This window comes from Myxozyma melibiosi (assembly GCF_037950935.1).
Source record: "Myxozyma melibiosi strain Phaff 52-87 chromosome Unknown BZA70scaffold_1, whole genome shotgun sequence".
Classification (NCBI taxonomy): Eukaryota; Fungi; Ascomycota; class Lipomycetes; order Lipomycetales; family Lipomycetaceae; genus Myxozyma; species Myxozyma melibiosi.
The window spans coordinates 2,854,698-2,874,237 of NW_027042915.1; the positions used below are offsets into that span (position 1 = coordinate 2,854,698).

Consider the following 19,540-nt stretch of genomic DNA (forward strand, 5'->3'; position numbering starts at 1 on the left):
CCTCCGCACTTAAGCCACAATTCTGTCTGACAAATCATAGTCACAGGAGCTCTCGCCCACCCGCAGCCGTCTGGGCCGGCGCCCCGCCACAGAGGTTTTCTTCCACGCGTGCTAAATATCCGCTCTCACTTCTCTTCTTCCTCTGATATCTTTGTTCTCTGATATCTTCTATTCTTCTATATCTCAGCTATATCTCTTTATCTACTACTCCAATCATGAGCTTTCTTGCACGATCCTCGCGGCCACTCGTCTCCGCTGCTGCCTTCCGCGCCGCAAGACCTCTCGCCCCTGCTACTCCTCTCGCCTTCTCCCGAGCCTATCATCCCAAAGATATGTATCCCCTTTCTTATCCACAGCACATCCTGCTTCTTCACGAATTCCTGATACTGACTCGCGTTCTCTCTACTGCTCGACCACTACAGCAAGCCCCGCAATGTCGGATCCATGGACAAGAACGACATCAACGTCGGCACCGGCCTCGTCGGTATGTTTTCTTCCCTCCGATTCTCCATTCGCCTCTCATCCCTATCTCTCATTCTAACCTCCTTTCTCTTCTTTCTAGGTGCTCCCGCTTGCGGCGATGTCATGAAGCTCCAGATCCGCGTCGATGACGACGGCATCATCTCCGACGTCAAGTTCAAGACCTTTGGCTGCGGAAGCGCCATCGCTTCCTCTTCCTACCTCACCGAGCTCGTCAGAGGCATGTCTCTTGACGAGGCCGGAAAGATCAAGAACACCGCCATTGCTAAGGAGCTCAGCTTGCCTCCTGTCAAGCGTATGTTTTCCCCTTTTTTCTTCAACACCCCGTCATGACCTCAATTAACATCATAAATATAGTCCACTGCTCCATGCTTGCTGAGGACGCCATCAAGTCCGCCATCAAGGACTACAAGGCCAAGAGAGCGCAGAACACCATCCTTTCCAGCGCCAACGCCGCCAATGCCGGCAAAGCTGCCGCTTCAATGGCTTAAACGAACTTTTCCCCACCCCCACTCACTCTTCCCACCTCATCACTCCTCGTTCCTCACAAACATCTCCGACGTCCCACAACAATGTCGAAAAAAGAAAAGGCAAAAATCGGCAAATGATTCGCGCCAAGAGAAATAAAAAAGCACACAGTCTCACTCGACTCCCGGACTAATGCATGCTTCAGAGCCGAGCACCTCTCCTTCATCAGAACAGAAAGTGCTTTCTCTCGGCATTTCATATTATTCATCGTACTCGGGGACCGTCTGATTCATGCACTGTGTTTTTTTTCTTCTTGAGATTATATGAAACTCGGCACGAGCCTATACGCGTCGTTAGTTAACTCTCAAGTACAAAAGATGGAGTACCGGTCGTTTTTCTCATTTTTTTTCCTCTTATATTCGATTTCAATATTTTTGATCTTTTCCTCTTTATTTATCATTCCCGTGCTGCTTTTAGTCTGCTTTCTTTCAATCGTTCCATGATTGTCTGTTCCTTACCACCCACGCTCGTTACGTGCACACGTACGTCGTGAGGTGCTGCTAGTGAGAGACACGCGCTACATATCTTTGAAAATCGGCACTTGTCCTTCCTTCAAACCTTTCGCTTTCGTCGTTTTGTTTCTTCACGTTATATTTCTGGGTGTACTTTTTGCTTTCTCTATTCTTTCATTTGTAGTCCTGCGTTCTGCTTAGTCTAAAATAAACGATGCTTCACAAACACGACGTACGACCCATGATCAAGTAAAAGAAGTTTAAAAAGATATTTGTTCAAAGTCATTGTATTGTGTAGAGAAAGCGAGTGTCGTAGCAGCTAATAAATTCTGCAATGTATACATGAAAACAAAAACGAGATACATATATATAAAAAAGAAACAGAAGACGTGTCTGTACATGTCAACATCAACAAGCATAAAAGTACCCCGAAAACTACTCTTACATCAATCGACGGCTCTTGCACGCACACACACCATTGCAAAAACACAAAATCGCGACACAAAAAAAAGGAAGCATCATCATATATAGGAAAAGAAACGGGACACCTTTGCCCGAGTTGGAAACACGCTCGTTAAATCATCTTCCTTTGCGACGTTCTCTTCATGATCAGAAACATCAAATACATTCATTCCAGAGCAACTAGAGCGTTAAACAACGAAAACACGAAAAAATAAAGAAAAGAAAGAAAAGAAAGGATAGACATTAACAAAAACGAGCAAAGAGATAAAGATAAAAGATTGGCGATCCAGTAAAATGCAAAGCAGTAAAGATAACATATAGCAGGACATAAGCGAGTGATTGTCAAGCAAAGTGCAAAGAGGGTTCGTAACAACGACAAGATAGCAAATATGACAAATAATAGTAGAGGTAAGTGAGCGACAGGGAAAAACTCCATGGGAATCGGAAATAAAGAATAAAGAAAAAAGCAAAACTGTGAAAAGACAAACATCTGAATAACATGTTTTCACATCTCCCTCATCATAAACTGACATAACTTAATAGTAAGTGACGTAAAAAAAAAACTGAAACAGAAAAAATGAAATAGAGAAAAAATTTACAGTATCGGATGCTATTGTACATGGCCGATGTAAGGAACTCGCGCAGAGTGCCGAGAAGAGGCAAAAATAACAGACTGGAGGAGACGCAAAACAACTTGTGGAGATCGCATCGGAAACAAAAACTGGAGAGTCGATTGAGAAGTTTCAAAAGAACGGCTGATAGAAGCAGATAGAGAGGACTATAGCTCCATGCGCCAGTCGTCGTCGGGATCCAACATATTGCCATTTTCGTCCTCCTTCATCGCATTCGTATCTGGCTTGGGACCGTATTCTCCTTCAAAGATGATCGCTCCCGCTTTCCGCCTTGTATCCACGAGCTGAACCTCAGGTGCCTCCAGCACTTCCTCGATCGTCGGTCTCTCGCTCGCATTCGGTCGCAGCATCCACTTCACGATCCGATCTAGCGCGTCGGTGTCATCAGCCATAAAGCTAGGCGCCCACGACGGAATCTTCGGACCGCTAGCGTTATTCCCCGCGTTTGCCAGATCGCCCGAGCTAGAGCTCAATCGACCTGCGTCAGAAAGATCACCGGACCGGAGCTTGTGCCAGGGCGCGCCATTGTCAGGAAGCACAATGTTGGCGGCAATCTCGAGCATGATCAGCCCAAACGAAAAGATATCGGCGGGTTTGGAGTACTCTTGCAACGCAAGCACCTCGGGAGCAATATACTCTCGATCGCCTTCTCGCTCGATTCCTTTGGTCTGTTTAATGAGGTCAGAATATATACAGTAAGCAAGAATCGTAAAAGATAGACATACCGCTGGTAGCTTTGTTGCCATTCCAAAATCGCCAATCTTCAATGAGCCTTCGAAAGTAATGAAAACATTGGCCGGCTTCAAATCCAAGTGGATGTAACCCGCGTCATGAATAAACCGCAGTCCCTAAACAGTTAGTTAGCTTCTTGTCCTGCAAAACCAGACCAGTCTTGAAGAAAACCTACCAAAGCAATCTCAACCAAGATCTTCCAGACCCGCCATTCATCCAACTTCGACACGCGGCCATGCTCAGCCAAAAACACATCAAGACTTCCGTTCTCGCAGTAGTCGGTCATGATATACAGAAATCCCTGGTACTCCCAATTATTGATATAATTGATAATGTACTCTCGGTCCTCGTTATCAGTCCGTGACGAGAGATCTTTCAGGATCTCGACTTCCTCAAGGCGTCTCTTCAAAGCCTTGTGACTCATAAGAGCAGTTTTGCTGCGTTTTATCGCGTACTTGTTGTGCGGATAATCGCGCTCAGTGACTAAAAACACCGACGAAAACTCGCCCGAGCCAATGGCGCTCACGTCTTGGAACTTCTCATGCAAGAACGAGTCGGCAATCGAGCCAGGAGTGGTCGACGGATTGAAGTACCCCAAAACCGGCTTTGCTGGTGTACTCGGAGTCTTGATGTCGAGCAAGCTTCCGGCAGTAGGCGAGATTGACTGGAAACTGGAATCCACGGGGGTAGCTAAAGAGTATTATTAGCACAAACCGCACATCTTCAAAAAAACTCGTTGGAATACATACTGACTGGATTTGCGATCGACCAACCCTGAGGCACAGTAGCTGTTTGAAAATGCATCGAAGGCTCTTGCTGAGACCCAAAAGCCTTGGTAGGCGTAGGCGGCATTTCGTAGTCATAGCCTGAATTAGCCATTTCGAAAGTCTCGGAGACGTCGGGAACAGAGATATCTGACAAAGGCTTGAGAGATGACGAGGGTGCAGCTGAAAACTGAGGCTGAGCAGGTCTTTTGCATGGTGTCTCGGGAGTCGCGAAATGCCGTGATTCAAATGAATCGTTACTCTGCCGGTTACGCTTAGACAGAAGTCCGGTGCTCATGAATGCAGGCTGGAACGGTTTGACTAGACGGTAGTTGGGAGGCGTTTCTGTAGACGATGTTGAATTCGAGGACATGGCATTGGAGAGAGTCGACCACGATGCTGAGCCCGGAAGAGACGGTCGTTTCTTCTTTGCCGCAAAACCAAGAGAATTAAATCGATAGCCTGACGACTTCATATCAACATCGTCGTCATCTTCAGAGTTCATATTCGACGGCGTCAAAGACTGCGAGAGCGGATGCGGGTGAGAAGACGCGCTCGGGAGCGGGCCATTACTTGAAAACGGACTGTCGCGCGCGAGCAAGTTTTCGACCGAGTGAGTGCGGCGAACTTTGAAAAGCTGGGTTGCTGACGGAGGCGCAGGCGGATCCTTCTTGCCAAAACCAAAGCTGCTGAGTTTACTCTTTGCAAACGCCGGTGGTCTCGACTGCGAGGCCGGGGTGGTGGCGGTTGGAGCTGAGAACGGAGAGGTAGGAAACGGTGGCGCGTCAGATCTGGAGAGGGGCGAAGGAGGAGGTTGGACGCGTTTCACTTGGTGCGGGAGATCAGGAGATTGCGAGAGAAACGAGCGCTTGGGAACAGGCGAGCCAAGCGATGCCTGATCAAGATGAAGCACGCCGGTGGAGCGGCGGAGAGGCGAGAGCTGTTCGGCAGGCACGCTGTGCGAGAGCGGGTGTTTGGCTGCTGCTCTTGTAACGCGACCGGAAGTGAAAGGCGAAGACGAGTAGGAAACGGAAGAAGAAGCACTGCCACGGCGAGAGGAGGAGCGAGTCGGCGATACTCTGCGACCAGGAGTGCGCGCGGGAGCCGACAGCGGCGAAAATGACTCGACAGCGGCCATCGGAGCCATTACAGGGTCAGGATGGTCGTTGCTGAAAGACGCCAATATGCAGGTTTGTTGCGCGTGGAGGGGGTGGGATCTGCTTGCGTGGATTGAGAGAAGACAAAGATGAGAAGAGGAAAAAGAAGACAGGTTCGGCAAAGGCGGACGAAGGGCGGGGAAAAGGGCAAAGGGGCGACGAGGCGACGCGGTTTGTTTACGTTTTCGTTTGTGGTTAGGGTAATAAACGCTAAGCCTAAACGGGAAGTCGCACAATGTTTAGATTGTGCGCGCTTTGTACTTTGGGAGCTCCCCTGCTCGCGATGAAGCTCCCGGATGCCAGCAGCAGGAAGAAGCTTACGGATGCAAAATTCCTGACTGTGTTATATGTTTTAGTGCGTTTCTGGCCTGTGTTTTTAGCCCGGCCGGCAGAGATGAGAGGGGGAGGGGGGTGCATTCAATTGGGTCGTCACGATATGTGTGGTGGCAGGCGGACCTAACCAAGACAAACCTGTAGTATTCACATCTTCTTGCAGAACATCAAAGGCACTAATATAACCAGCATTGACAAGTTGTGTCTATGCCGTTCTGCCGCCGGCTTATAGGACGATCGCTAGCTACCGTTATCAGGATACTCTCTGCTATACAGGGACGGGAGCAGGATCGGTAACCCGAGAACAGGTTTATATTGATTGCACTCTAGGACCGGCTCTTGCTTCCTCCCCCCTCTCCCTTGCTCGCTCATTATTTGGTACCAGCCTATTATCGCGTGAAATTGTCGATGCGCCAAATAGCCTGCTTCTAGACTATCTACTGATTGAACTCAGACGCGTTCAATGGAATGCTAACTTATGCACGCAGCCAAAGGCTAAGCACGAGCAGGCTAGTTGTCTGCTCTCTTGCAGCTTCCTGCCTGCATGTTCTATCGGCCAACCACCGCACTTGCAGCGGCAGAGATTCGTTCTGGTATTTAATTTACGTGCCCGGGCGCTCTCGCTTCTAGCTGTTCGGACATGGCGGTACGGATGCGAACAGCACGTGTGAAACGGAATATCATTATATGACCTGCGCGAGAACTACACACTCTCTTGATGTCTTGATAGATCGGTCAGCATTCGGTTGGCGGCGCAATGAGTCACAAACAGCATTCTTGTCTGCGCTGCTATAATCCTCGTATTTGAACGAAGCCAACGCATGTCTGCTTGACAAGCGTCTGGAAGGAAGGCTAGAAGCTCGCTTGCCCACAGAGGAGGAAGCGAGTGGAGGGTTAAGCACGTAGCTGCTTCTCAACGGTCTTCCCCTTTTGATAAGAAGAGGCCGAAACCCGAGAGCTGGGATGCGTTCCATCGCAAACGGCGTCCATTGCATGAGTCCTGGCCGTAGTAGGAAATAGAGAGAGACCCTGTCTGCAGCGAGAAGACCGCAGATGCCAAGCTACGAGCATCCCGAGCATCAGGGTGCGCATGCGAACAGCGGATCCACATTGTTGCTGCTGATGATGCTACTACGTCAATATGAAAGATAAGAATCTGAAGAATCGCGGACAGAATGCAATAAACGACAAAAGTAGAAGTGAGTCGGTTTCCGCCGTTGTCATCCTCCACAGCTCTAAAGCCGCCACGCAGACCCAGCGGACGTAAGCCCCCTACACAAACAAATAAGAGTCATAGAACACAGTCAAAGATACGCTCTTTGTTGTCTTTTGTCTGTTATCTCTGCTATTCTTCATGACATCATCCCTACTCTCGTCGTCGTCAACAAGTAGGCTGTGCACAATTTGAGTTACGGCGAACTGGCTGCTGCGGACAGTTGTGCGCGTCATCGCCACTCTGCTGACGCGTTGCCGTTGCTCCCAACCTGACGGCAGAACTATAAGTATCTGCTCCTCCTCCGCTTCCTCCTGCTCTTCTTTTCATCTCATCCTCACCCTTCCCTTCTACTCCTTCTTCTTCTGATCATCATGTCTTATTCCTACTCTTTCTCTGAAGGTCGCGGCTGTCCTTTTGGCCGCCCTCCTCCTCCTCCGCCCTTTGGCTACCACCATGGTTCCCATGGTCCTCATGGACCCCATGGACCCGGTGGCTTCGGTCCCAGAGGACCCCCTCCTTTCGGCCCTTCGCCTTTTGATCACCACGATCGCCACGACCGTCATCACGGCCCCGGTGGCTTCGATCGTCACGGAGGACCCCATCCCTTCGACCACGACCACCATGATCGCCACGACCGCCACCACGGCCCCGGCTTCCCTGGTCGTCGCCCCGGTCCTCCCCCTGGTCCCTCTCCGTATGGACCTCTCCCCCCTCCCGGACACTTCGGTCGCCACGGCCATGACGACCACTTCGAAGGACGCCATGGTCCCCATCGACACGGACGCCACCGCCATGGCCGCCGTGGCCTCCACGATCGCCGTCCTGATGCCGAAGCAGAGCCTGCCTCTGCCACATCCACCGAGACCGCTGCTGGTGAGCCCTCCGCTGTCGCCGAAGAGGCTGCAGACGGTCCTTCTTCGACTGAGCGAATCGTCTTAGTCGAGCTCGAGGATGCCACTAGCACCTCTGGCCGCGCGACCCCCGATGATCCCGACGCTGAAAACGACAGCGAGGCTTCCTCCGACTCGGAGAGCGACTCGTCGTCTTCATCGTCTTCTGGCTCCGAGTCTGACGACGAGCATCCCCCTCACCGCAGACACTGTCATAAGCGCCACCATCGTCGCCCCAGTCACGGTGGAATGCCGCCTTTTGATTTCCATGGACGTGGCATGGGCGGCAAGCGCAGACGCCACGATGATTTCGATCACTACTTCAGACCGGGTCCCTGGCACCCGGACTTTGATCATGAGCCTCACTTTTACGGAGAGTTTGAGGGGGCACATGGATTCCCTGGACGACACCCTCATGGTCCTCCTCCTCCCGGCCCCCCTCCCATGGGCCGTCCTCCCCACCACGGCCGTCGTCCGCACATGAGCGAGTCTCATGAGCGCGATCACTTTGATCCCTATGACCACCACGAGCACGGTGAGTTTTCAGGTCATGGCCCCCGCGGACGTTTTGGCCCTGAACGTCCTCCTTTCGGATTTCACGATCGTCGTCCCGAATACCACGAGCCACATGACCGGGAGTTTCCCCCGTTCGGGTATCGCCGCTTTTACTATGAGTATCCGCTTGCTGGTATGCCCCCTCCACCTCCTCACCGCCGCGGCCACCACGGTCACCGCGGTCACAGAGGACATGGTCACGGGTACTGAGTGAGTAATTGTTGCTGTTGCTGTCAAGTGAGAATTGTTCTGGTATCAACGTTCACCAAAGTGTCGACCGAATATCTGTGCAGCTTTACTACGTCGGCAAACAACGGATACTGTTTTAGCTTAAATTTTGATTTTCTGCTTTTCGACAAAAATGCTTTTCAACAAAAAAATATGATGGAAATATATATGTGAGGTTATAATCAGCAACGTTTGGATTTTATGGATTTTATGGATTTTATGGATTTTATGGTACAAAGCTGGGATATACACGACACCCAGCCTGCTTTTCAGTCTTTCAGTTCAGTTTCAGGTCGCCAATATATAGGATAATACGACAATAATCTGTTTTCTTCCTCAATTTCAGCAAACACGAAAAAATAATCATTTCTGTGCTTTTCTGCTGGCTTCTCACGCATTGGACGAAATTGTCCTTCTGTGTTGTTCTGTTAGTTTATTGCAACTTTTGATGTACTTAGTCAACGAGACAAACTATCAAACAAAACACAATAGTAATCACAGAATGTAGTCGTAGTCATAACCGTAGTCAATTGCAGTATCTATAACGGTGGGTCTGCTAGAGAACTTAGTAAGCCCTTACGGCAATCCAACACAATCCTTATCCGCTATCGCCGCTATCATTATCAATCGCCAGAGCCACCGCTGAACATGCGCATTGCCTGCATGAGGCACCGCGTGGGCCAAGAGGCTCGGCAGCCTACTTTTGCAGCCTCCGTCGGCCCACTCCGCCTCATTCGTGGGTTTCTCGTCGTTCGTAATTATTCTAGAAACCGCTGATTCGTCGCCTTCATAAAGCAGGTCTTTTCTCCTTCCCCGCGCAGAAGCAACTTGGTTTCATTTCAAACCCTTCCCTCCTCTTATCCACCCTTTCCGCTTCTTCCGCTTCTTCCACTCTCATCTTCTCACACCTCGAATCCTCGCAAATGGCCGGCAGAGGACGCAGAAGAGGCGGTCCCGTCATCGTGCGCCGCCCACCCCCCGTCGTCATGATCCCGCCCAGACGAGTAATCCAGCCCGTGTTCGTCGCCGTCCCCACAGCCCACCCGGTCGTCTACGACCACGGCTTCCGAAGACCTGTTCAACCCGTCGCGGCGCCGATGCAATATGCGCACGCCAGCGGCAGCTGCTGCTTTTAATCGGACCCGAGCGGGCTTGTGGACCAGAATCTCGTCGACTACACAGAATGAACTTGCGCAGACATCTTCGGTTGACCTCGATATATCCACCCAGTCGGTAGTCCCTTCACTAGGAAGGTTCTGCATTGAATCGTGAATTGGAACCGATCAACGTGCAAATACAAATCATCTTACTCCACCTATTCTTCTTTGATATAATACAGATAACTTCTTTCCATAGTAATTACCCATTTTCCAATATTGTGTCCAGTAACGCCAAAAACCAATCAATATATATACACTCGTTAGGGAAAATGCTGGGGTAGTACGATTCAGGCGAGCCTCGCGTGTGGTATCGTTGACGACTCCCAGCAAGATGCTGAGTCAATTCCGTACCAAGTCAGTAATCTAGCCAGACACTGCATCGCTATCGTCCAAATCCGAGCTGAGGTCGGCATCACTGCTGATCAATGCCACCGGCAGGCTATTAGATGAAAGAGTTTCAGCTCCGGCTGGCGTGGGAGCAGAGTTCTTGCTCGCTTTCTTTGATCGCTTCGTCTTTGTTGTCTTTGCTGATTTCGCGCGAGAGGATTTCGCTTTCGTCTTTGTTTTCTTTGCAGTCGCAGCTTCGAGTTCAGTCTCGGATTCACTGGAAGCAAATATCTCGGCGTCATCTAAACCCAGATCGATTCCATCGCCCAGCCCGTCTTCATCATCCTCATCCACCCTACCAGCACCACCCCTCCCCACATTCTGCCCATCTGCGCGCCAATACGCATTACGCATCAGCAGTCCCCAATTAAGAACACTGTCGCAGCTCGCACACTTACCGCTCGTCGGCAAGACATGACTTTCATCCCCTGCAGAGGGCGAAGCGGTGAGAAACGCTTCTGCCAGGCAGGTCGTGTGGTAGGTTTGTAGACAGGAGGTGCTGGAGCAGACGAGGTATTGTAAATGATTAGAGGGGTCGGTGGTTTCGGGTATTGGCTCTGAGCAGATCCCGCAGAGTGACGGGTGGGACGTTTTAGTCGAAGCGTCGAAGTAAGGATTATATATCTCTGTCGTAATTATAGTTAATAAGCTGTGGAAATAATGGAGAAGAAGGAAGCCTACCGTTTGAGATTCGAAGTCCTCTGACGCCTCCTAAACCATCCCCCTCATGTACATTTGTCCTCTGCGACTGTGAAACTGGTATCTGTGACGCTTGATCCGTCGCAGAGCTCTCATCGTTCTTTCTCGCTGCGGCATCTTTCGCAATCCCCTCCGCCGTCCGTAGTTCCACAGACACAAGCACATGCTCCGGTATCTCTGACAATTTATGTCTGTTTGCATACCACGTCTTGCGCACGTCCTCGTTAAAAATATGGAACTTCAACGGCCAGCGACAGAGCGAGCGTGAACTGAGCAGTAGACGAAGGTTCCCCAAGATCTTTGGCAGCCGGCCTATTTGGCGATTCTTCGACAGCCGGGCGTCAGATGAGATGTGTCGAGTCCGGTGAGGATGTTGCCACGCGTGTCTGCATGCAAAATGTCAGATTAACACAAAAAAAAGAGAATATACATGAGAAAGTCTTACTCAAACTGCAGCGCGCTGATTTTGGATGGGAAACCGGAGACGATGCAGATCATTTCCCACGGCCGTTTGTCTCCACGCTTGGTTTTGTAGGCTCCATTCGCAATCTCGCCGTTGTGCTGTCGTAGTCGCTATTGGAGAAAGAAGGTCAGCTACAGAGATCAGTGAAAATCACAGGAGAGCAGATATGAGTAGACCTACGCGCAACGGGAGAGGCGTGGACCCGATGTAGAAACTGTTGATCTTTTTAGAGGACTGCAAGAGATAGCAGCAGTAGAACTGCGGGTATCGGTGCTTTACCATGGTCAACAGCAGCTTCTGAGTCTGAGCAGCATATGCTCTTCTGAGTCTGATCTTCACTACGCGCAGATGTCAGCTCAACGCGTCCGAGGCAGATGCGAATAAGGTTGTGCCATTACCCAATCGAGGCATCCCCGAACCCAAACTCAGACACTGAGCCGGTTCCAGATGAAGCGCCGCATTGGTTCGGCTGTCGAAACCTTGGGGCTGAGCTAGCGAGCTCTGCTTCGAATGACCGCATGTCCCGTCTCTGTCTCGTCCTCACCACCTTCGTCTTCTTGCTCTGGATTCCCTTCTTCCTGCTGCAATTGGACTTTGAATCAGTATATCTGCTCTGATAACACACTTACAATGTCTCTCTCTTTCGTCGAACCCCTCCGCAGCTCCTCGCGCTCCCGGAAACTCGGAGTCCGCGGCTCCTCCTCACGGTCACGTTCCCGAGGACCCTCCACCGTCCGCTCGCCTTCCCGCTCGGCCATGCGCTCGCCGAGCGCGCCGCGTCGACGGAGCTCGGCCGGATCAGATACTCCTCAGTATGTTTCATCTGCTTCTCGGCTTTCGCTGCGTGCAGCTCGGTCTCGCGCTGGGATCTCGTGTGTGCCGAGCTCAGACTGGCTAACTTTCCGCTATCTCTAGGAAATTCCAGAAACGTGTCGGCTTCGACACCTTCGACAACAAGGATGCGACCGACTTTTCTCTTACATTACAGGCCAAGCATGCCGATTACACCTACACCCGTCTCTCGCGTACCTTCCTCTGCGGCACCGATCAGAACGATTACTCCGATTATGCGCTCGAGTGGCTGCTAGACGAGCTAGTCGACGATGGTGACGAGGTTGTCTGTCTCCGGGTCGTTGATCCGAATGCCAAAATCTCCAGCTCGGACTCTTCTCTGCAGGAGAAAGTGTACCGCGATGAAGCGTACAAGTTGTTGAGCGACATTATGGATAAAAACGATGAAGATAAGAAGGTAACATCACTCGCCTACCGCACCTCATCTCTCCCTCCTACTTCGCACTCACTGACATGCCATACTCATCCATCAGATCTCTCTCATTCTCGAATTCGCAGTCGGAAAAGTCCAAGACATGATCCAGCGCATGATCGAGATCTACGAGCCCGCCGTCCTCATCGTCGGCACCCGCGGCAAGTCCCTCAACGGATTCCAAGGCCTCCTTCCCGGATCGATCTCAAAGTACTGTCTTCAGCACTCCCCCGTGCCAGTCATCGTCGTCCGCCCGAGCGGCAAGCGCGAAAAGAAGAAATTGAAACGTCAGGCTGATCCCTCGAGACGGACATACATGGATATCGTCGAAAACTCAAAGTCCGTGTCAACCCGGACACTTACAGATTCCGGCCACGAGACAACCGCAAATAAAGTCGAACCGACGCCGTCCGCGAGCAGCTCCTCTTCAAATATCGCCAGCGCAGCCACGTCTGTCACGGATCTTTCCAAGCTCGAAAAGGTCCATAGCGTGCCTGATTCATCATCAACTAATCTCGTCAACAGCCTGGGGCATATGTCCCTGCACCACCACCACCACCAGTCCCAGCAATCTCCCGCCGATAGTCCACAAGAGACCGGTTTTGCCGCCGCGGATGCTGCTAGAGCTGCCTTGGCAGCCGCGAGGAAAAGCTCGGTTACAGATTCCACTGCGACGGCCCCTGCTGAGGCTGCCACTTCCGCAGCACCAGCGGCACCGCCAGAGATTGTCATCGATGATGCCGAGGACGAACAGACGCCGTCGCGAGAAACTTCTGATCCGTTGAACAAACGTCCGCAGAACGACGACGATGATACAGGTCGGTGAACCCATGACTGAAGATCAGGAAAAAAAGGAGATTGCTAGATAGTTTGGTTGTTACATTAGCAAGCCTGGTTTTCTTATGGATTTACATTGTACTATGTGGCGTCTTGTGTTGTGTCTGGATGTCTCTTTCTAATGTTTTGATTTGTCTTTTGTTTCTGTTGATGTAGATGTATCAGTTTATAGCATAGTCTTGTTTTGAAAGTGTTTTGTATCCATTGTTCATTTTGTACCTCTCAATCCCACTCTTATTTACCCTTAAACACAGCCTTGCGCTTCTCAACAAAAGCAGCCATCCCCTCCTTCTGATCCTCAGTAGCAAACAACCCATGGAACAACCGACGCTCATAAACAAGCCCGTCCTCCAACCCGACCTGCAAGCCATAATTGATCGCCTCCTTCGCAGCCTGCACCGCCAGCCGTCCGTTCGCAGCGATCTCGCCCGCCGTCTTCACCGTCTCGTCCACGAGTTTCTCGGGCGGGAACACTGCAGCCACAAGACCAAACTCAAGAGCCTGCTGCGCGGTGAAGTTCTTGCCGGTGAGAATGTACTCCATTGCTCGCGCTTTGCCGATTGCGCGCGTGAGACGCTGCGTTCCGCCCGCACCGGGGATGATGCCTAGTTTGATCTCGGGCTGTCCAAAAACAGCTTTCTCGCCGGCGTAAATGATATCTGCCCTATATCACCATTTGATACAAAGTCAGCGCTTGAGCAGAGGAGTAATAAACAGAAAAACTTACATCATAGCCAACTCGCAACCACCGCCAAGCTGTGTCCAAAATCACCGTCAGTTTTCTGCGATATCCACACAATTCAGCCGAAAAAAGGAAAAAACATACCGCATACCCATTCACAGCAGCAAGAACCGGCTTCTTAACCTTCGTAGCCTCGCTCCAGCTCTGAATAAACTGCTCGCCGTACACATCCGCATAACTCTTATCCTTCATCTCCTTGATATCCGCACCCGCCGCGAACGCGCGCTCCGATCCCGTAATCACAATCGCGCCAACCTCAGGATCTGCATCAAACTTCTTCATCGCATCGTTCAGCTCGACGATAAGCGGTGTGAACAGCGCATTGAGCGCTTTCGGACGGTTTAAGGTCACCTGGCCTACGCCGGCTGCGGGGTTGGAAACGAGGATGTGGTCGTACGCCGCGGGCGCCGAGGTCGAGAAGTAAGCGGGCTTGAACGCAAACGCTCGAGGCGCAATGCGACTGATCTGGAATCTGAGCAGCATCGTGGATTGTAGATCTTCTGTGTATCAATAGAATGACCGGTTGCGAGCTGGTGAAGGTGGTAATCGAACCAGATCTTCGGTGTCCGCACGCTTTATATCGTCCCAGCGCCGCAGACGGCTTATGATTCCCATCTTCGTACCTCGGCTGCACCATCCATCCCGTCTACGTATTCCAGAGAATTGATCACTAACTTCTCATTCACCATCTACATACAACTAGACCCTCATCTCCCTTTTAAAACTGAATAGACCAGTCACCAGTAACAAGCACTTTCGGATCACGAACAACAACCACGCTCGCCTTACCACCTGCCGCCTCGGTGACCTCAATCTCGGTAGGCCAAGACTTGCGGTCCTGGAACGACTCCACCACTCCGCTCTTCTTCAGCTGCGCCGTGTCAAAGCCGACAACCACAATCCGCTCAATCCGCACAGCGTCGATCGTCTTATCGTAGCTCTTGCTGATCTGGTTCGGCGGCAGCATGTTGCGCGAGCGCAGAATGTTGTCCTCCGCGCTAAACATGAAGAAGCGGTAAAGATACGCGCCACGCGAAAACGCAGTGGTTTCCCCGTCGTCCATGTAAAGCACGCCTGCCGCGCTGCCGTCCTTATCGAGGTGAATAACCAAAGTAAGCGGGTCATGGCTCATCAAGCTAGACGACCTTCTGTAGCGGTCACGGCGCACCAAAATATGCCCTCCTCTAGCCAAAATGGGAATCTTCTCAAGAGGCGCATCCATATGGTGGTATCCTACGCCCTGGTAGACCGTCTGATCGAAATAGTCGTAGTACACCTGAGAGTCCGGCAGATAGATATCGGTCTCGACCTTGCCTTCTTCCACAATCGGCTTGACCAGCAACCCAGTCTCACCAAAGAAAAACTGATCATCGATACCAAGCGCTTCCTCGTTCTCCGGCGCCATCAAAAACATCGGACGAACAACTGGCATACCTTCGAAGCTCGCACGGTGGAATGCGGTGTACAACGAAGGAAGCAGCTGGTACCGCATGCGAATAGCGTTCCGCAAGTAAGACGTGTATGGCTCACCAAATAGCCACGGCTCACGGCGTTTGGACTCAATATGCGCGTGTCCTCTGAAAAACGGATAGAAGGCTCCAGCCTGGTACCATCGAGTCAGAAGCTCAGTGGTCGGGTTTCCGAAAAAGCCACCAACATCAGCACCGACAAAGCCAAAGCCTGCGACGCCGTGGCTGAGAATCATAGGCAGTGCAACCTGGAGGTACTCCCATTTCGCGGCATTGTCGCCTGTCCATACCGCACCCAGTCTCTGCGATCCAGAGTAGAAGGAACGGGTGAGCACAAAAGGTCTTTGACGAGGCTGGCGGGCTTGCAGGGCCTGTACGGTGGCATTGACAAAGGTCATTCCGTAGATGTTATGGACATCACGGTGCTCAAAGTTACCAAAGTGGATCGTATCACGCGGCGCCGAAACTTCGGGGCCATTGAAAACTGACGGCTCGTTCATGTCGTTCCAAATCAGAAGGTTAGATTCCGATCCCTGTGATGAGAATGTTAATACAATGTATCTTTCTAGTAGTGATAGCGGAAAATACTTACGCAAAACTTGCCAAGCTTGAACTGGTCCTTCCAGTAATCGACAGCCTTGGGGTTGAGAGTATCGATCCACGCCGATTCGCCGGGCCAACACCATCCGTTGTACTCCTTGCCGTCACTAGTCTTGATAGCAAGCTCGTTCTTCGACATATTCTCGTACACCTTATACCCCGTCTCCTTTTTGATATGCGGGTCGATGATAGTCACGAGCTTCCGCTTGCGCTTCGCCAGAGTTTGCATCATTTTCTCAGGAGTCGGAAACATAGATTTCCACCAAGTGAAGTATTTCTTACCCTCGGTGTACTCAATGTCAAGCCAGATAACGTCATAAGGAATCTCATGCTCGTCAAAGCCAGCATCGACCTCGAGCACATCATCCTCAGAATTGTAGTTCCATCTGCACTGATGATATCCCAGAGCGTAGATTGGCGGAAGGGCAGTGTATCCAGTCAGTGCTCCATACTGCTTGTAGACTGAGCCTGCGCTGGGACCTAGCATGACGTAGACATCCAAGATACCAGACTCGGAGATCCAGTGCGTTTCAGTCGATCTTCTGGCGTTGAACGCGTTCTCTGCCACCTCGGGCTTCGTGATGTCGATCCAAGTATCTGCGCCGTTCGCCCAAAATACTCCCACCGAGGACGATTTGCGGTGAGCCTGCATGAAAGGAATAGCGCCGTACATAGCCATTGGGCTGTTGACTTCGTACTCGAAGATGTCGACATTGTAAAGCCGATAAGGCTGGTCGTGATTGCCCTCGCCACCTCTGTAGCAGCGGTTAGCAATCTCATTGACTGGTGCGGATGATGATAATACAACGGTCTTACCTGGTCTCGCGAAGAGAGAATTTATCCGCATGCTCGGGAATGCCAAACAGGTGTTCGTAGCCGGGAAATGTAATGTCGAGTGCTACCGCTTCCGGTCCTGTTCATAGCTGTCAGAAGAAGTTCTTGTCTAGAAATTGTTCGTGGGAAATTCAAAACTCACCCTTGGGCTTCTTATCTGTAAATCCTCCAAAGTTGTCGGTCCATTCACTGGCATCAGGGAAGCCTTTAGGTACGGCAGCCGAGGCGCTGGCCTCGGACTCTTCTGCACCCTCCTCAACTCCTTCCTCTTTGGGCTGTGCAGGAGCAGGCTTCTCTTGCCAGTGATCCATGTTCAGCAGTCTTCGATCGTTCAAAACCACGTGTGCCTCGCCATCTCTGAAGAACTCGATTCGAAGCGTCTTGCAGTCCAGCACAGCTTCAAACTGTTTCTCGGGACCATACTTGACCTTGTAAAGTCCATCTGCCTGCTCCTCTGCGGTCGATGACTCTGAGGCACTAGTATCCGGAGTCAGATCACCGACAACTGCCCATTTCGATGCTTCATTGTATCGTCGCTGTGTCAGATTGTCGGGGAAGCCAGGGAGCGCCGTGGCCTGCATGCGTTGCTTCTCATCGACCGTGAACCGGACAGATCCAGACTCGAGAAACACAAGCTGGAACAGAAACTCGACCGGGGTTTCGGAATTTGGGGCGGTCTTGAGAATAGTTCCCTGCAGCAAGCCGCTCTCGAACGAAACTGTAGAGGGATCGACCGCGTACGGTGGAGCCCATGATGATGGACTAACGCAGGAAGCTGCATCCGCAAACTCCCGATTGCGGCGACAAAATGGCGTCGACTCGCAGGTTTTGAAGAGGTTTTTCTTTGCTGCGAGCGCAGGGGTTGCCTGGAACAGCATGAACAGCGCGATGTAGCTCGAAAGCACGAGAAGGCCTACTCTGATGCTTGATCGCGCCATTGTTTATGTTGAAACAAAGACTGATGCTGCGGCCGCCGATGGATTGTCCGAGTAGATTGCTGCTCTAGTGAATTGATATGCAATTGCGTTGTCGCAGGGTTGTAGATCAATGCTGGATCGAGCTGTGCTTGTATTCTCGAAGGCGTAGGGTGGATGAGGTAAGGAGAAAGCCATTACGTGTGCTTTTCAAAACACTGCGTGCGGCTTGGGCTTCGTCTCAACTTCTTCACCTTTGTTTATCCTTTGCTATTCTTTGGTATCTGCAATCAAGTGCACGAAGTGTCTTTAGATGGTTGTATGTTGTGTTATGTTGTTGTACGGTGTTATGGGAGGAGGGGGGGTTCTGTGTAGCTGGCTATCAGTTCCAGATGACTGCACTAATCATCTCTTCACTCAACTTCTTTAGTTATCTGGTCGAACAGTCAAAGATAAGACCCCTGAGACCGAGTTGCCTTTCTGTTATTTTTCTGTGATTATGAGGCAAGCGAGTTATATGTCAATCTGTATACCATCTGATGATCATACCACAGCATCATATCGGCAAGCGATCGACGTCGGTATATCTCTCTCTGCGCAGCTCAACCCAGGCCTGTCAAACTGTCTGGATTCACGAAGTTCAGTCGAGTCTAAGGTCAATCGAATTGAAGTACTAGAATATTATCTGGCTAGCTCTCTGTTTTGGAATATTTTGAGACATCAATCTTTCTCGAGATTGTACATCAGAGATCGAAGCAGACATAGCTTATTTTGGCCCATATTCAGAGTTACAGGCGTTCCGTCTTGCAATTGAGGATTTTGATTTTTATCTATGTATCACATGAGTTTGCCCGATCACTTTCACTCTGTCAAATACATTGCTCGCTCGCGGATCCTGTCGAGCTGTGAATCGGGCCGCTATTAACGGACGTCCAACCGGTCGATGCGCGTTTATCGATGCTTTTATCTGCATTTGTCTGTATAATTGTCTAGAGACTCTGAGGATTTGATCCGTCACTATTCCTGCACATTATTCAACAGATAAGCAGATTCTTTACAGATTCTGGTTGGCCTTCGCCGAAAAGGGAAGAAGGACAATCTAATATGCCCTAACCCAATGGGCTCACCGTCCTTGTTGCAGGCCTTGTTCAGGCCTTGTGTTCGGCTCTTGAAATGATCGAAGAATGCTCGCAGTATTTGATCATCTCAGACGATCCTGAGCAAAGAGATTTGACTAGCTAGATTTTGAGTGATTATGTACACATTCAAGTTTGAGTGGAACTGGTGTTGAGTGAAGAGCTGGGTGCGGGGGATGAGACTGGCACCTTTCTGGTCTCGCGATCAACTCTGTCATTGTTTAAATGTTCTTCTCTCTACAAGTCCTCCGATAGATATATGATTTGAATTATACGGGTATGATTAGACTGTTTTCAGGCTTCTGTTTGTCGCTCCTGCTCCAGCGAAAGCAGATCTGTTGTTAGGCTTTAAATTTGGCAGGCGCGGCAACTGGATGTGCTGCTCTAATCCTGCTCGTACTGCTGCAGCATCAACTGGAATCTGAGGTAAAACCACACTATAAGGATCCGACTTGTTCAAAAGCTGCAGTCTTTATGTGGTCGTATAGAATTGCAGCAGCCAGGGTCTCTGAGAGTAGATCATCGGTCACGTGCGTACATCCCAACCGTCCTGCGCTGCCCGCACAAGAGCCAGACAAGGAGCAAAGGGTGTGAGAACAGTAGCAG

The 19,540-nt window shown here is 50.8% G+C and overlaps 9 protein-coding genes across 9 annotated transcripts; 3 read left to right on the forward strand and 6 right to left on the reverse strand.

Moving 5' to 3' along the window:
- The first annotated feature begins 64 nt into the window (after window positions 1–64).
- Window positions 65–1,121, forward strand: BZA70DRAFT_38903 (uncharacterized protein). Its single transcript, XM_064915080.1, has 4 exons — window positions 65–330; window positions 407–484; window positions 563–775; window positions 838–1,121. Exons 1-4 carry the CDS (start codon window positions 216–218, stop codon window positions 969–971), a joined length of 540 nt encoding a protein of 179 aa, XP_064771208.1. The 5' UTR covers window positions 65–215; the 3' UTR covers window positions 972–1,121.
- A 930-nt stretch (window positions 1,122–2,051) lies between these two features.
- Window positions 2,052–2,578, reverse strand: BZA70DRAFT_38840 (uncharacterized protein). The gene has a single exon (XM_064915079.1). It carries the CDS (start codon window positions 2,453–2,455, stop codon window positions 2,111–2,113), a length of 345 nt encoding a protein of 114 aa, XP_064771209.1. The 5' UTR covers window positions 2,456–2,578; the 3' UTR covers window positions 2,052–2,110.
- BZA70DRAFT_38788 (kinase-like domain-containing protein) lies at window positions 2,578–5,416 on the reverse strand. The gene is made up of 4 exons (XM_064915077.1): window positions 4,036–5,416; window positions 3,462–3,976; window positions 3,280–3,402; window positions 2,578–3,222 (listed from the first exon to the last, which is right to left on the reverse strand). The coding sequence occupies exons 1-4, from the start codon at window positions 5,195–5,197 to the stop codon at window positions 2,701–2,703; spliced, it is 2,322 nt and encodes a 773-aa protein (XP_064771210.1). The 5' UTR covers window positions 5,198–5,416; the 3' UTR covers window positions 2,578–2,700.
- Window positions 5,417–7,127: 1,711 nt separating this feature from the next.
- On the forward strand, window positions 7,128–8,411 carry BZA70DRAFT_265482 (uncharacterized protein; the record flags this gene model as incomplete). The annotated part of the gene is made up of 1 exon (XM_064910965.1): window positions 7,128–8,411. One exon carries the CDS (start codon window positions 7,128–7,130, stop codon window positions 8,409–8,411), a length of 1,284 nt encoding a protein of 427 aa, XP_064771211.1.
- Window positions 8,412–8,924: 513 nt separating this feature from the next.
- On the reverse strand, window positions 8,925–9,796 carry BZA70DRAFT_265483 (uncharacterized protein; the record flags this gene model as incomplete). The annotated part of the gene is made up of 4 exons (XM_064910966.1): window positions 8,925–8,982; window positions 9,010–9,237; window positions 9,336–9,685; window positions 9,740–9,796. 4 exons carry the CDS (start codon window positions 9,794–9,796, stop codon window positions 8,925–8,927), a joined length of 693 nt encoding a protein of 230 aa, XP_064771212.1.
- A 25-nt stretch (window positions 9,797–9,821) lies between these two features.
- Window positions 9,822–11,467, reverse strand: BZA70DRAFT_39270 (uncharacterized protein). Its single transcript, XM_064915081.1, has 4 exons — window positions 11,319–11,467; window positions 11,121–11,248; window positions 10,658–11,061; window positions 9,822–10,602 (listed from the first exon to the last, which is right to left on the reverse strand). The coding sequence occupies exons 1-4, from the start codon at window positions 11,418–11,420 to the stop codon at window positions 9,953–9,955; spliced, it is 1,284 nt and encodes a 427-aa protein (XP_064771213.1). The 5' UTR covers window positions 11,421–11,467; the 3' UTR covers window positions 9,822–9,952.
- Window positions 11,468–11,659: 192 nt separating this feature from the next.
- Window positions 11,660–13,436, forward strand: BZA70DRAFT_273102 (uncharacterized protein). Its single transcript, XM_064911775.1, has 3 exons — window positions 11,660–11,950; window positions 12,054–12,387; window positions 12,464–13,436. The coding sequence occupies exons 1-3, from the start codon at window positions 11,769–11,771 to the stop codon at window positions 13,226–13,228; spliced, it is 1,281 nt and encodes a 426-aa protein (XP_064771214.1). The 5' UTR covers window positions 11,660–11,768; the 3' UTR covers window positions 13,229–13,436.
- On the reverse strand, window positions 13,437–14,521 carry BZA70DRAFT_254234 (ClpP/crotonase-like domain-containing protein). Its single transcript, XM_064910752.1, has 3 exons — window positions 14,066–14,521; window positions 13,967–13,995; window positions 13,437–13,903 (listed from the first exon to the last, which is right to left on the reverse strand). The coding sequence occupies exons 1-3, from the start codon at window positions 14,462–14,464 to the stop codon at window positions 13,474–13,476; spliced, it is 858 nt and encodes a 285-aa protein (XP_064771215.1). The 5' UTR covers window positions 14,465–14,521; the 3' UTR covers window positions 13,437–13,473.
- Window positions 14,522–14,646: 125 nt separating this feature from the next.
- BZA70DRAFT_254239 (putative alpha glucosidase II, alpha subunit) lies at window positions 14,647–17,969 on the reverse strand. The gene is made up of 4 exons (XM_064910753.1): window positions 17,027–17,969; window positions 16,867–16,963; window positions 16,043–16,805; window positions 14,647–15,983 (listed from the first exon to the last, which is right to left on the reverse strand). The coding sequence occupies exons 1-4, from the start codon at window positions 17,820–17,822 to the stop codon at window positions 14,700–14,702; spliced, it is 2,940 nt and encodes a 979-aa protein (XP_064771216.1). The 5' UTR covers window positions 17,823–17,969; the 3' UTR covers window positions 14,647–14,699.
- Window positions 17,970–19,540: the final 1,571 nt, after the last annotated feature.